Below are 15,640 nucleotides of genomic sequence, written 5' to 3'. Positions count from 1 at the left end.
CTTCCCACCATAACAGACAAAGAGCTGGTCAGAGGTACTTGCACATTGCTTTCTGTTTGTTTGCAAGTCGAGTTTTCCTTTGCAAAGCAGATCGAGTTTGTTTAATTACGGCACAATATTAACTCCATAATTAAGTACCTAATCTTTTAGCGCTCGTTAAGTAAGTACTTGTTGAAATTAATCTACTCAGTGAGTATGCAGTTTCGAACGCAGCCAGAGAAAACACGAGAAGAGAAGCATGAGCTAGAAGTTGCGCAAAATCGATTTATTCGATTTTATTGGGAAATCTATTTGCGAGGAACAAACCACGTATGTTTTGTAGATATTTTGTTGAGAAACAAATTTGAGTAGTTTTCGGAAGAACTTACCTTTTATCCTTTTGATCCGTGTGAACGTCGTTGCGCTGAAATCCGATGGATTAGGCCATCGATGCGTCATCCAGTGAAACCCTGAAAGAAAATAAGAAATATAATTTATACAAAAGGGAATCGGTGAGAGAAAATGTCTATTTTAATATAAATGTTGAAATGTGGTGATTCAATGGTATATTGATGTGTTTTAAAAGAAAAAAAAAACTATTTTACATGGAGTAAATGTACTGTTATAAAAATATGTACAGACCTGTAAAGATGTATGTTAGTTAAGCAAAATGTATGTAAAGTGTGGATTGATTGAGAATATCGTTCTGTGTGCGTGCGCAGGTCAGTTTTGTTATCTCAAAATCTAGATTCTGGATCCTTCTATTCATGGACTGCATTGATATGAACACTTCAAATGTACCGTTGAGGATGGCGAGCCAACCGTAAGACGACCAGAGACGCTTATTTTTTTTGTCTTCATAGACATCTGCATTGCATCGCTCCCAGCTAAATATTTCATTGGGTTCTTGAAGGTTTTAAGTATTTACTACTTTTTGAGTACTGGATGTTTCTTTATAAGGAACTGAGGAAAGAAAATATCAGTTGTTATTATTCGGACTGACATTGCATTCTAAGAGTTACTGATACTGAACTGATATGCATTCATACGATTTTGTACATATTAATGGTTACGGTTTAAATTTGTACATGTGATTCCACATAGATATTGATATTTGGGTTTATTGCTTTATAGTTGTTGACCTTGAGTATACATATTTGAGTTGTGTATAAGTTTGAACTCTAAAGTGCTAAAAATTTAAATAATACTGGCATAAGTTCATCATATAGAAAAGAAAGGGGGAATCAAACCTAGAACTGAACATTTGAGTCATATACAATTCAATTCATTTTGGTAAATTTTTTTGGTTAATAGTCCAATTTAAAGTTGATTTATATACTTAAGTTACATTATACATTTCTTTGCTTTGTTTTTGGCTTCTACAGTGTCATTGATCCACTCAATTTGTGTATTCTGTTAAATCCCAACAAACGTATCGGTTACCTAACGTAACCTCTGTTCTCTCTAGAAGAGGGAACGAGTATTGCGTAAGTAGCTTACGCTGCGGGAAAAGTCATCTTTCTCGAGATATGAAGCCAAAAAATTATCCTTAATTTTTATAAATTTGTCAACGCAGTGCAGCAGCACGCAGACCTAGAGCAGGCTAACTAGCGTGCTCATTGGCTGCCCTGCCGCAACTGCAGCAGCCTACCAGTGAGCCTGGCGTGACGTCACGCCCAATGGGAGCGCTCAGCGCCCCCACGCGTCACGGCCCGTAAGAGGGGCGTGTCTTAGCTTATAAAAGGAGGCTCGGAGGCTGCTTTCTCTGGTTTTTGTCGCTTGAAGCGAAAGAGCTCGTGGCGCGAGCACGGCAGGTTACGCAATACTCGTTCCCTCTTCTAGAGAGAACAGAGGTTACGTTAGGTAACCGATACGTTCTCTTACGAGAGGTTCTCTCGTATTGCGTAAGTAGCTTACGCTGCGGGAACTCCCTTGTCAACGCCGTGCGCGCCCAGCATCCACTGAATGAGTCCCAGGGAAGTCCGGGGAACACAGATAGTGTGAGCCAGGCGGCCAATATGATGGCTAGCGCGAGTACACAAGCACACTATAGGGCACACAGAGCGGCGCAGCCGGTCTGACTGACAAACCCTTGTATGGTACAGCTCAACCAGGATAGCTAAATCAACAACAGTAGCCCGCGCACAGAAGTGGGCCGGCCTACGCGAGATTTAGACTGATAAAAGTTTAGCCTGCAGGGCGGGAACTTCCAGATTGTAAAATCTAACAAATGTAGAGGGGGAGGCCCAGCCCGCCGCCGTACAAATGTCATGAATGGAAATTCCACTAGACCAAGCCCACGACGAGGCCATGCCTCTGGTAGAGTGGGCTCTGATGCCCAGGGGGCACTGTAGGTCTTTAGACGCGTAAGCAGCTGCGATAGCGTCCACTATCCATCTGGACAGACTGTGTTTCGAGGCGGCGAGACCCTTAGTGCGCCCACCAAACGAAACGAAAAGCTGCTCCGAGCGCCTGGCGGCGGCGGAGCGCGTAACATAGTATCTCAGTGCTCTGACAGGGCAAAGGAGGTTACTGTCAACCTCGCTGCCGGTTGCCGGCAAAGCTGAGAGGGAAATGACCTGTGCTCTGAAGGGTGTGTCCAAAACTTTAGGGACGTAACCATGCCTTGGTCTGAGAATGACTTTAGAGTCATTAGGTCCGAACTCCAGGCATGAGGCGTTAACTGATAACGCATGAAGGTCACCCACACGTTTGACTGAAGACAAAGCTATCAGAAAAACGGTTTTGAGCGTGAGGTATTTCATGTCCACGGTTTCCATGGGTTCAAAGGGATGCGCTTTCATGGCCTGTAAGACCAGGGAAAGATCCCAAATAGGAACCGAAGGGGGTCGCGGGGGGTTCATCCTCCTAGCTCCTCTCAGGAAGCGGATGATGTATTCGTTTCTCCCTAATGCGCGGCCCAGCGCCGAGTCGGCGAAAGCTGAGATGGCCGCAACATATACTTTGAGCGTGGATGGGGACCTGCCCAAGTCCAGCAGCTCTTGGAGGAAACAAAGCACACGCGACACTCCACATGCTTGTGGATCCAGCCCTTTGGCGGTGCACCATTTATTAAACACAGACCATTTAGACGCATAGAGCCGCCTCGTAGAGGGGGAGTTCCCTCTACGTTCCCTGTTGGCAAGTCAACGTGTATCCGTTGAGCGTCCATGCATGCAGAGACCAGCGCTCTGGATGAGGATGCAAGATCGAGCCGCGGGCTTGAGAGAGAAGGTCTCTTCTCACCGGTATCGGCCAGGGAGCTGTGTCTGCCAGCCGTATTAAATCCGGGAACCATGTCTGATTCTCCCAATACGGGGCTATGAGGAGCACCGTGTGGCGCGCTTCCCTGATTCTCCTGATGACTTGTGGCAACAGAGAGACCGGGGGAAAAGCGTATAGCGGGCCGCTGGGCCAGGCTTGGGCCAGCGCGTCCTCGCTCTTTGAAAAGAAGCTTGGGCAGTGCGCGTTGTCTATTGACGCAAAGAGGTCGACTTTCGCTCTGCCGAAACGGCGCCACCGTGACTGGACTGATTGGGGATGCAAAGACCATTCCCCCAGGGGTACGTTGTCCCTGGACAGTCTGTCTGGACCCTCGTTCAGGCGACCCGGCACGTGCGCGGCTCTCAGCGAGCGCAGTGAGTGCTGAGCCCACACAAGGAGGCGTTCCGCCAGGGTGCAGAGCCTTTTGGATCTGACACCGCCTTGAAATGTACGGGGTGCCAAAGATAGACCGAACGGCAGGACGGTGTACTGATAAACCCGACCGTCGAAGGCGAATCTCAAGAATGGCCTGTGACGGGGTGTTATCTGGATCTGAAAATATGCGTCCTTCAGATCGAGAGAGATAAACCAGTCTCCCGGGCGAATTTGCGCGAGAATTTGCTTGGTTGTAATAATTTTGAACGGCCGTCTCATGAGAGCTTTGTTCAAATGTCTCAGATCTAAAATAGGTCTTAGCGCTCCGTCCTTCTTGGGTACGAAAAAATAACGGCTGTAAAAGCCCGACTCGCTCAGAGAAGGATGCACCTGTTCTATAGCCCCCTTGTGCAGCAGCTTTGCTATTTCTGCCTGAAGCAGATGCGCCACTTCTTTGTTCACTCTCGTCTCGGTCCGTGCTAAAAAGCGCGGTGGACGGCGAGCGAATTGAAGCGAATAGCCGTGCATTATAGTACTCAGCACCCATTCTGACACGCCCTGGATAGCCTGCCATGCTTTCGCACGCATTGCTAGGGGTCGAATGGTCTCTGGGTTCAGATCGCCGCGCTGCGCGGGATGGGGAACCTGTATCAGAGAAGATGGGGCGGCGCGCTCGAATACGGGGGCTCGCAGACAGTGGTGACCGGCTGTACAGCACGCAACGGCTCGGTCGCTGTGGACGGAGCACATTTTGTTGCTATAAACCCGTGGCGCGAGAGCGGCATGGGGGTAAACGTGTTTGTTAGTAAGCGCGCGCGCTCGTGAGCGGGCACAGAGCTTACATTCGCAACACAGCCAGTGTTTGGGAGCTTCAGAGGATTTGCGTCCCGGGATAACTGTGTGACAGAGCGGGCAGTGGGTAGGTGTGGGCACAGAATTGTGGGCACATTCTCTACACTTAGCACTCGAGCGGCGCGTGCCCGCTTTATGAGAGTGCGCTCTGTGAGCGTTACCGGGGAGATCGTGTTTGTGTGTAGTGGTGAACACAGGGGTGTGGGCACATATTCTACACTCATGACACCTTCGGCGTGAGCCGGGAAACCCGAAACAATACTCTTTCTGAGATTTCTCTGGGTCGCCGTGAAAACGGCGTTTGTGTGCAGGCGAGCGAGTTGTGTTACTTTGGTTTGGTTACTTGAGTAGCCTTTTCTAAGGGGACTGACAGAGCTGGGCGCTTTGATTGCGGTCCGGCCTCGGCGGGACTCGGCCATCTTTTCCTCCTTGCGGCTGCTAGGAGGACTTCGCGGGCTCAGGTTTCAGCGCTATCTTGGACCGGGGTCCCCAGGGGGGAGGCGGTCTGTGGCGGCTGGTTGAGCGCGATCTAGGGCGGCCGCCCTGTCGTCGCTGCGAGGGAGGAGGCTGAGCAGAGCGCTGTGACGAGCTGCGTGCAGGAGGCTGCTGAGAGCGGCCTGCAGAGGAGCTTGAGCGGCGGGGCAGGAAGAGATTCATAGCCTGCGACGCCTTCTGTACCTCCGAGAAACGCTCGACGATCCCGCTGACCGCTGGGCCAAAGAGACCGGAGGGAGAGAGCGCCGCGTTGAGGAAAACGGAGCGCTCGGATTCGCTCATATCCGCCAGCGTCAGCCAAAGGTGCCTTTCGGTGACGGTGAGCGAGGCCATAGATCTTCTGATGGCTTGTGCAGCGGACTTGGTGGCGCGAAGCGAGAGGTCTGTCGCGCTGCGCAGGTCCGTCAAAGCATCTTGATCCGGGCCTTTCTCGTCCAGCTCACGGAGGAGATCGGCCTGGAGGATCTGAAGCACAGCCATGGAGTGCAGGGCGGAAGCGGCCTGGCCGGCGGCAGCGAAGGCGCGGCCGACGAGGGCGGAAGTGGTCCTGCAGGCCTTGGACGGCAGGGCAGACTTTGAGCGCCATCTGGCGGATGGCGGGCAAAGGTGCGTTGCCACAGCTTCCTCAACCGGGGGAATTTGTGTGTATCCCTTCTCGGCGGCTCCGTCCACCTGGGAGAGAGTCGAAGAGGCCGGAGAGCGGAGTCTAGCGGAGAACGGGGCGTTCCACGACTTAGAGAGCTCAGCGTGGAGCTCGGGCAGGAAGGGTGCTGACCTAGAGGCAGGCGCTTGGCGGCGGCTAGGCAGAAAACACCCATCGAGCCTGTTGGGCGCGGGCGCCCTCGGTGGGGACCAGTCGAGTCCCAGTTGTTCGACCGCTTTAGTGAGGAGGCGGAGAAGTTCCGCGTCGACACTGGAGCGGGACCGGCTAGACTCCTGTGTTGAGGATGAGGAGCGGTGAGAACCCGACCACTCCTCGCTGTCCGAGGCAAGGATTGAGCAGCTGTCTGCGATAGCAGCGTGGTCCGCTTCATCCTCTGAGGCGACGGCAGTGCGGGCAAAGGCCGGCCGCTGCGCGTCGGGAAGGAGAGGAGGAGAAGGGGATAGCGAGGCTCGCGGGAGGGGCTCCGGCGAGCGCTCAGCTACTGCTGCAGGTTCCGGTGGCCTCTGAGAGCGGCGTTTCTTCTTACGAGGCCCGGTGGAGGCAGACGGAGAGACAGCGGGGGCGTCGAACAAGGCGAGTCGAGCCCGCAGGGTCGACATCGGCAGTTCTTCGCACAGTTCGCAGCCGCCTGTAGTGAGGGCGAGGGCTGCGTGGTCCGGACCCAGGCAGAGAACGCAGATAACGTGGCGGTCTCTGTCGCTGAGCGGAGCTTTACAAGAAATGCAAGGCATTTGTACAGTAATAATAGAAAGGATATAATCGCCGGATAGCGAAGCAGGCAGGGACGCTGAAGGCGGCGAAGACGGCCGGCTTCCTCAGGCGAATCCTCGGCTTGCAGGTCGCTAGATTCGACGGCGGCTTCCTCAGAGTTCAGCGATGCGGAGAGCTTCGCTGAAGAGACAAAAATCAGAGAAAGCAGCCTCCGAGCCTCCTTTTATAAGCTAAGACACGCCCCTCTTACGGGCCGTGACGCGTGGGGGCGCTGAGCGCTCCCATTGGGCGTGACGTCACGCCAGGCTCACTGGTAGGCTGCTGCAGTTGTGGCAGGGCAGCCAATGAGCACGCTAGTTAGCCTGCTCTAGGTCTGCGTGCTGCTGCACTGCGTTGACAAATTTATAAAAATTAAGGATAATTTTTTGGCTTCATATCTCGAGAAAGATGACTTTTCCCGCAGCGTAAGCTACTTACGCAATACGAGAGAACCTCTCGTAAGAGAACTATTTCACCTTACATAAATAAGTGCATTTAATTAATATTGTGTGTGTGTGTGTGTGTGTGTGTGTGTGTGCCCTTGCCTCGTGTGCGCCCTTGCCTCTTACATATTCTTATGTCTTGATGGTATTAATCTGGTCAACAGTGTTCCTACAAATAATCATCTAGTGAGCCATTGTCCCTTTTACTGTGATTTAACCCCTAAATCGCCTGACGGTGGTTACGAGTAACTGACTACATGAAATTTGGATTACATAATCAGATTCCAAAAATTAAGTACTTTTAGTTAGATTAGATTATGTTTTTAAATACTCATAATCAGACTACAGTTACTTTTTTTTATTAATTACATGATTACATGTTATTCTTACAATGGCATTAAAGTATTCATGATTCAGTGATTCTATACTACTTTTTTTTTTTATATTCCTTTCTAAAAAAAATGCCCTAAATAGAAAATAGTGTCATTGTTCAGCTGAAGTCAGTTCAGTATTGATTCAGTTACATTGTAAAGATTATATATTATTAAATTAGATAAAGTCGGTTATAGCCTAGCAGTAACAATGGCATCAGCCTTTAGAGTGTACATCCATGCTACGGAAATTACTACAGTAATAGTAGACCATTTGGGGACTTTTGGCATACTCTTTTCAACACACCATGATTTGGGACACAATTATTGTAATTGCACATCTTGTTATATATCATGTCAGGTTGAACACTGATGACATCATCTTGAACTGACATTACGAAGATTACGAAGAAACATGTTATATTTTTTAATATATATATATATATATATATATATATATATATATATATATACTCATTTAATTGTGGTCAATTTTGTATTTTTATTAACAGTTTTTGTGTGTAAATTAACCTGTAGGCCTATGCCAAAACTGATGTATATTTGTTTAGAATACATAATGTGTTTAAAAAATGAGTAATATATTAGATAAAGCTTGGATATGTTCATAAAAGGTACAACCAATGCATCAAGCTGCATAAATCTACAAATTTGGTAAACAAGGTTTAGTCATTGTTATTACACTTAATGTAGACTATTAAATTGCATCTTACATGAAGTAAACAGTTATATAAAACTTTGGATTAATGTTGGGTATTCATGTTCAAGCTAGTCACAAAAACCTTTACGGTTTTTGAATGTCTTTCACGTGCCATAGAATCAAAATATCATAACATTATCAAAAAGCCTTTTTTTAAGTATGAAAATATCTCATATTTTCTATATACCTGCCCCTTTTAGGTTATACAACCGTCTGAATCATTATATAAGTGCGCTATATAACACCAATAGGGCCTCAATCCTGACGTCACGTGCTTCTTACGTGAATGAGAGCGAGACAGACGTCGGTGTCATACTTTCCCGTATTAGTGCGAACCAAATGTAACATCGCAACTGTCTCCGTTTGTTTAAACAAGTTATTAATATTTACAGTTTCCAGTAGCTCGTATAAGACATGGACATCCTCTAGAATGATCAGAACAAAAGAGTCCCGGAGAAGGACCGTTTCAAAAGGTATTCCGATCGAAAGAGTTCTCGAGGATTACACAGAGTGCCGGAGACATCGGGTCTTATATAAAACGAATGGGTCGTTTTAAACGTAGGTCATGAAAATGCTTATACGTTGCTATTTTTACCGCTTTCCTAAATAATAATTAGCGTTTCATGTGGAGTAGCAGGAAATGGATTCTGGGATTCAAAATCACACCGAACATTATGTGCACGACCTCTCTAACCCGACCGCACCGGGTTTGTGTGCAGAAATGCTCGGGGTGGCGGACGAAGCGTGCCGGGCTGGAGACTTCGATCTGGCCGCGGAGATCTATTCCTCTCAGCTAGCCGAGCTGGAGCACAGCGACCGTGGCCTCTGTCTGCGGAAAGCTGATGCCCTGGCCCGTGGGGGACGCATAGCCGATGCGTTGGACTCGTACTGCATCGCTGCAAACCTTCAGGCACTGAGACCCAATGAACTGAAGGTTTTAGTTGAAGTTATAGCGCATACGATACGTACGAAAGATCAGTGTGACAGTAAGACAATAAGCGTGGGTTCTAACTCCGAAAACAGATGTTTTGAGAGTGACGAGTTAGAGGAAGAGCAGAACTTAGATTTGTTTTCTTGTCGCCTTTGCAAGTGCTTGTTAACGGAGCCGACGTCTTTGGTGTGTGGACACACTTTCTGTAAGCGCTGTCTGGAAGATGACTTGACAAAAGAGTGCAGAAGCTGTCGTTTAAAAACGAACAAAACGCCAAGAGAATTAAATGTGGACGGACTCAGAGTAAATGTTATTGTCAGTGGCTTGATTGACAAATGGTTCAATTCGGAAAGCAAAGCGAGACGATACTGGTTGGAGGGGGAATGTCTTTGGAAAAAACAAGACTTATCCAACGCCATACTGAAGTTCAACAAGGCGATGGAACTAGGTAAGAGACTGTTTTATTCTTAAGTATACGGCCTTTCATCCAATTTATTGCAGCGAGTATTTTATAAAGAACTGACCTACTTTCCGAGAGACTGATGAAACAGCCACAGGGGGCGACATTGTGCATCTCACTCTCAAAAATGTTTTGTATCAACGTGACCAATATAATTAACATATATTGAATTGGGGTTCATTGAGCTGTCAGGATGATAAAAGGTAGGTAGACTAGGTACACTGGTGTCTTGTTGATCACAATTACCAAACAACAACCATTATCTTTGGTTTTGTTGCATGTTATCAGCCCAACCCAAAGTCTTCCAAACAGTACTCTCTGTCTAAACAATTAATAATGCACAATAATGATTATTACTGAATTAATGCAGACATTTTGTTTACAAATTTGTTTTGTTCAGGTTGCTGTTAGGCTCTTGTTTTAGCTCAAGTCTGGGTTTCTCAAAAGTAGGTCATTGCATTAGACCTGCTAATTATTTGAAGTGTGAAAAATACATGCTGTCTCATTTTGAAGGCTGTTCTCTCCGGGGGTCTCATTTGACAGCCACATATATCACGGCCTCATTTCAGAAAAGCAACAATTACATTTCAAAATAAGAAAGAAATTACAGTAATTGTGCTTCAAGAGGAATAATAGTCTTGGTTGCTTTTCTAAAATGAGACGGTGACATATACAGCTGAAAAATGCGAGCTACGGAGTGTGCAGCCTTCGAAATGAGACCCTACAATAAGACCGCTACCAAACAGTGAAACCACTGGAAAGCGAAGACACTGTTAAAGGTAAAAAAAAAAAGTGTCCAACAGGTTAGCCAGACATTGTTATAAGATAAATTTCATGTCTAAAGACACACATTATGCTGGGTAATTTAGACAGACCATTAGCAGGTCACTCACAGAGACAAGGCGTAAAAGCAGAAAGCTGAGTTTGTTTCTCATAGTGAGCCTTACTTCTATGTTTGTGAATTAGAGTTTTGGCAGAATTTCTTCTGGTCTCTCACATGGTGGCAGTGTAGGCGGTTTGTGTGCTTTATGTTTTCTTCTCACAATATGCTGCTCGGGCAGTTTGAAAGTAAACACGAATGCTGCCTGCTTTCCCAGTGCTGACTCAGTGTCTGTCATATGAGAAACGTAGAGTTCCACCTTGAGTCATATCACACATTGTAAATGCTGAGAAACAAATGTGTCTGAATAATTTTCTCACTGCTAAACAAGTCATGTCACCTTTATTTATATAGGGCTTTTTACATACAGATTGTTTCAAAGCAGCTTTACAGAGATAACAGGAAAATAATGCAACAAAGTTTGTTTCTTGAAGAAAATAGCGTCATAGCCCAGCTTAAGTAAGTTCAGTGATGGTTCATTTTTGTTGTAAAAAAGTTATTAATTTAGTTCATTTATATTATATAGCCGCTCTGGAGAAAAACGTGATGTCATTGTTAGTGGTCGACCGATATTGTTTTTTTTAATGCCGATATCTTAGAGATCATGGTGGCCGATATAAAGCCGAAATATATATAATATATTAATGCATAGTAGGCACTAAATGGTTTAGCTCCGCAGTGCTTGAGCGAGCTCTTAACGCATTATAGTCCTTCACGTCTATTGCGATCTCAAAATTCTGGCCAGTTGATAAAACCTAGAATATCAAAATCAACTGCTGGCGGTAGATCCTTTTCCTATTTAGCACCAAAACTTTGGAACAGTCTTCCTAACATTGTCTGGGAAGCAGACACTCTGTTCAGTTCAAAGCTAGACTAAAAACACATTTCTTTGACCTAGCATACACATAACACATTATAGACTTTTATAATTCAATGTTAGGCTGCATAGATTAGGTCAGCCGGAGCCGGGAACACTTCCCATAAATCCCGATGTACTCGTTACATCATAAGAAGAATGGCGTCTACGCTAATATTAGTCTCACTGATTATCCAGAGATTTACCGCAGTCCGCCGGATCCAGGCTGTATCCAGATTAGAGCAGATTAAAATGAGAATCACGATTTTTTTTGCTTGGAATCAAGATCACGATTCTCTCACGATTCTGAAAAGCTTTATTATTTTAAAGATCTACAAATCCTGAACATTAGGTTACTAAACAAGATAGAAACTAAATAAGACATAATACTCTTGCTTCAGTCAAATTTAAATAAATGCAGTAAACAAAAAGAATGTAATATTTAAATAAATAAAAAAATGACAATTAAACATTGACAACATTCAAAGATTCAACATTCAACATTACGCCAGACTAGACCTATTAAAGATTCTTAGCAAGAAACACTATCAACATTTTTGGGTATGGTGTTGCGTTGAATAGCGTTGCTTTTATAGACGTTTGTTTCATCTGGCCGCTGGTACTTTGTGATTTGAGCAGTTTTGTTTTTAACCATCTCATACTGTAGTTTAAGATAAGTGTTTAATTGAGATAAGTTTATAATAACTTTGCTTTTCATTTATTACTTAAAGCTCAGTTGAAGTTTTTCAATAGCTACTACATTAAAAACTACTAGCCTAACTGATAAAGCTCACACATTTTTTAAAACAAGTGAAAAGTCAGTAATAAAATAAGAACAAATACACAAATTAGATGAATACTAAATAACAAAGTTTACAAAGTCTAACAGTATATTCAGGTACAGAAATTAACAATTAAACTTAAATGTAAAATAACACTATTTGTCACTGTATAAATTAAATATAGTTTAATCTTTGTTAAAGCTGTATTTTATTGTTTTATTTATATCAATGACACAGAAAACAGTATATAATATTAAGTGTGTGCTGTCACTTTAAGACTGCACGGACCGAAAAAAACGGACAAATATCCGTTTCTTTCTCAGCTGTTCACATATGACATAAATGAGAGAATACTTGTCGAGACGGTCATTTAGACCGGTATTTTGACAATTTTGTGTTTATGTGTCCGTTCGAGCGCTGTCTGAAATGCGCCTCTCTCTGTCTCTCTCTCTGTGTGTGGCTGTGCGCACAGATAACACGCGAGTCCCGGTTTTCGGCTCTTCTTCCGCGATTAAAATTATTTGAATGTGTAAATTGGCAAGTCAATACACGCCCAAATTATGAACTTTCACTCTATGATGGTTAAATTTAGCAGTTAATCCGCGAATCACATGCATGCCGAACCGAATCTAGTGCGATCTGTTCCACCCCTAGCGCGTTATCTCGTTGAATATCATTGGCAGAATCGTAGAAATGCAGGATTAAGATCGCGTGGGGGGTTGAATCGAGATTGCGATCTTTTAACGATTAATCATGCAGCTCTAATCCAGATCTGATGAAGGACCTGTGCCTGGACGCGACGACAGCGCAGTCCTGAAATGTCAACTAGTATCTCCCCTGTGAAGGCCTCCCTCCCCTCCCTTTACCTCTCTACAGATAAAGCGTTAAAGTCGGGATAATTCCGGTTCGCGTGGCTAAAAATTCTGTATTATAAATTTTAAGGCCAGACAAGTAGTATGTTGAGGGTTGATTTGTAGGGAAGGACTACACGCCTGCACACATATATTCAAACGCGCATACCTATAGGCTGAACTCGTAATATGCATGTGCACGCCATCGGCGTTCTCACTGGTTCGCGTTTTTGAAGTTTGCGCAGAAAGAACTTAAGAGTTTTCTGTTAAAACAGTGTCGTGTTACCGGCCCCTAAGTTAATAATTAATGATCGTTGCGACGGAAGTGAATCAATCAAACTAACTTTAGCTGGACAATAACTTTATTCTAGAGCTGCTATAAAGCCAAAACAATCTCTGTTACTTTAATTTCCTATTATCAATGTAAATCTGCTTTAGAACAATCTACATTGTTAAAAGCGCTCTATAAATGAAGATGACTTATATTTATTTTAATTAATATTCAGTATTCAATAATCAATATCAATACAAATCTTTAAAATAAACATGCTTATACTTATGGCAACTTCTTGTATCTGCAATCCTATTACATTTTTTTTTCACAAATAAAGTAATTGTTTAAAAATATATGAATATGTGAATAAAAAGGAAGTAAACACTGTAACAGGGCACTCCGTAATCTGGTCATTTCGTGCGCACTGGTAATCATATTTTTTCAAATAAAGACAAGGAAACGCTAATTTTACATACAGCACACAGTGAAAACTATATGAATATGATGATGGGCAACTGGATATAGCACAGCATATTTAAAAATTAAGGATTTAAAGTTTTTTCGATCGCGACTCCTGTGAAGCTGATCTTCTGTTCACATTCAATCACTTCACACAGACAGTCACTCGCAGTAACACGTTTATGCAGGCTACAAATGCACACTTCACAAGATATCACAGCTGGATTCGATTAAATCTGCAAGGTTTGTGAAATTAAATGTTTATTAGATATTCAGAGATTTGTTTAAATGATGTAGATGCGCATTTGCTGAATGTTGACTGTAAATGAGAAAGTATTTTAGCCTGATTGTTTGCCTTTTCTGTTACAAATAATATAAAAGCAAACGCTTTACTTTTTCGCATACCATTTACCAGTTCTGTCTAAGAAAGTATTACATATGACTGACAGAGATTGTAAACTAATGAAGACGGAGAATGTGAGTAAGCGCTGTGTGATCAGGCGCTGCTATCCTCTTCTCAGGCACTGGTGTTCTCAGCGCCGCCGTCAAAATAAAAGTCCCGCTTCCAACACATGGAATCGGCCGGACTTCCGGTGTAGGAAATGGCAGAGTGAGTCGCGTTTCTGCCCCGCTCCCAACCTTTATGTTTATAACCTGCCTTACAGTCCAACTAAAGTGCTGCAACCGATCCCCAACATTTAATTATATTTGACAGTGCCTCGCCGCGTTAAGAGGATGGCCGGCAGATTGAAGAAAGGGGACCAGAAAGGAGAGAACGACTCACAGAGCGCTGTGTTACCCGCGCTAGCAGATATGCTAACTAAACACGAGGCCTCCCTTATGACTAAGTTCCAGGTGGAATTTAACACAGCGTTCTCCAAACTTGACGAGCAGGTTGACAAATTCCAGAACACCTTACTGGACCACCAACAGCGTCTCTCGTCGCTGGAGACATTTTCAGACTCCACGAGCCAGGACATGAAGGCCATGGAAGCCGAGCTGGCCGTGGTATCCGAAGCTAACACTAGACTACGGGCCAAGCTCGTTTACCTGGAAGGACGCTCTAGAAGAAACAACATAAGGATAGTGGGCCTCCCAGAGAACATTGAAGGTGCTCAACCTACGGCTTTTGTCTCTCGAGTCTTAGTGGAGGTTCTCGGCGATCAAATACTGAACTCTGCCCCTGAACTCGACCGAGCCCACCGCTCACTAGTTCCAAAACCGGCAAAGCCCGGCCCGTTGTCATTCGCTTCCTTAAGTTTCAAGAGCAGGAGTTGGTAGTGCGTGAAGCTAGACGGCTACTGGGCAAACTAAACTACAGGGGTGCTCAGATCCACATATTCGAGGACTACTCTCCTGAAGTGGACTCTGAACAACACTCTGAATACCGGGCTGTGATGAAACAATTATACGACCTGGGCCTTAGACCGACTCTCTTTTTCCCTGTCAGGCGATTCATCAGGCCCGAAGATGGACCGCAACGCCATCTCCCTTACCCAAAGGCCGCTCAGGACTTCATCGCTTCCCAGCGTCGATGCAGTTCGGGGCCCACGGAGGACGGAGAACATGCCTAGTGCCGTGGCGGTTGAGTTAAAACTGTACGAATGGCTGGTTGTTGCCAGCCTCTCTCCCTTTCCAAGGGCTACTGTAAATTGAGGACCCTCGGCTGCGGTCCACTATTAGTTCCTGGCCGACTAAGGCAATCTAACCCCCTTGCTTCACTAGGCGCGTTTCCATTACAGATTTGCGCAAAACTTTTAAGATATTTTTTCTAAATGGCGACAAAAAACTATTGCGAAATGACGGCGTTTCCATTAACTGATGTTATGCGACTAAAACTTCATTTTTTGCGGGTGGGTGTGCACGCGTTACATCCTTTTGCAGCCTATTACTTTTTTCACTGTTAATGTTAATGTCTGAGTTTGTGGTTGATGTTAGCATTTTTGTTAAAGCAACACTATGTAACTTTTCAACCTTCATAATATATTTCCAAGATCCTTGTGATGGTACATCGACTTACAATAGGTTGAATGACACGTCTGCCATAGCCTGACAGGGTCTGTATCGCTTTTACTGGCACTATGTAACTTCGGTGTTCGGGTAGTAACCAGAGCACAAAAAGAGCTACAAAATTCGACTGCTTTACGGCATACGTCACTTCCCCCACCACTTAGTCAAATTTGGACGTGAGAGGCCAACCAGCGTTTGTTTTCGGCTTTCGTGCGTATGTTTTTGT

General features: G+C 44.9%; 1 protein-coding gene across 2 annotated transcripts in view; it reads left to right on the top strand.

Moving 5' to 3' along the window:
- The first annotated feature begins 8,185 nt into the window (after positions 1-8,185).
- Positions 8,186-15,640, top strand: part of lonrf2 (LON peptidase N-terminal domain and ring finger 2) — a 169,208-nt gene continuing 161,753 nt past the window's right edge. For both annotated transcript variants that reach the window (XM_082165367.1, XM_082165366.1), the window contains exon 1: positions 8,186-9,290. In XM_082165367.1, the coding sequence (XP_082021493.1) occupies positions 8,552-9,290 (739 nt within the window). In that variant the 5' untranslated portion in view covers positions 8,186-8,551. The remainder of the gene's footprint in view (positions 9,291-15,640) is intronic.

The sequence above is a fragment of the Leuciscus leuciscus genome (assembly GCF_965113295.1).
Source record: "Leuciscus leuciscus genome assembly, chromosome: 3".
Classification (NCBI taxonomy): domain Eukaryota; kingdom Metazoa; phylum Chordata; class Actinopteri; order Cypriniformes; family Leuciscidae; genus Leuciscus; species Leuciscus leuciscus.
This window is presented reverse-complemented; position numbering and strand designations above follow the sequence as displayed.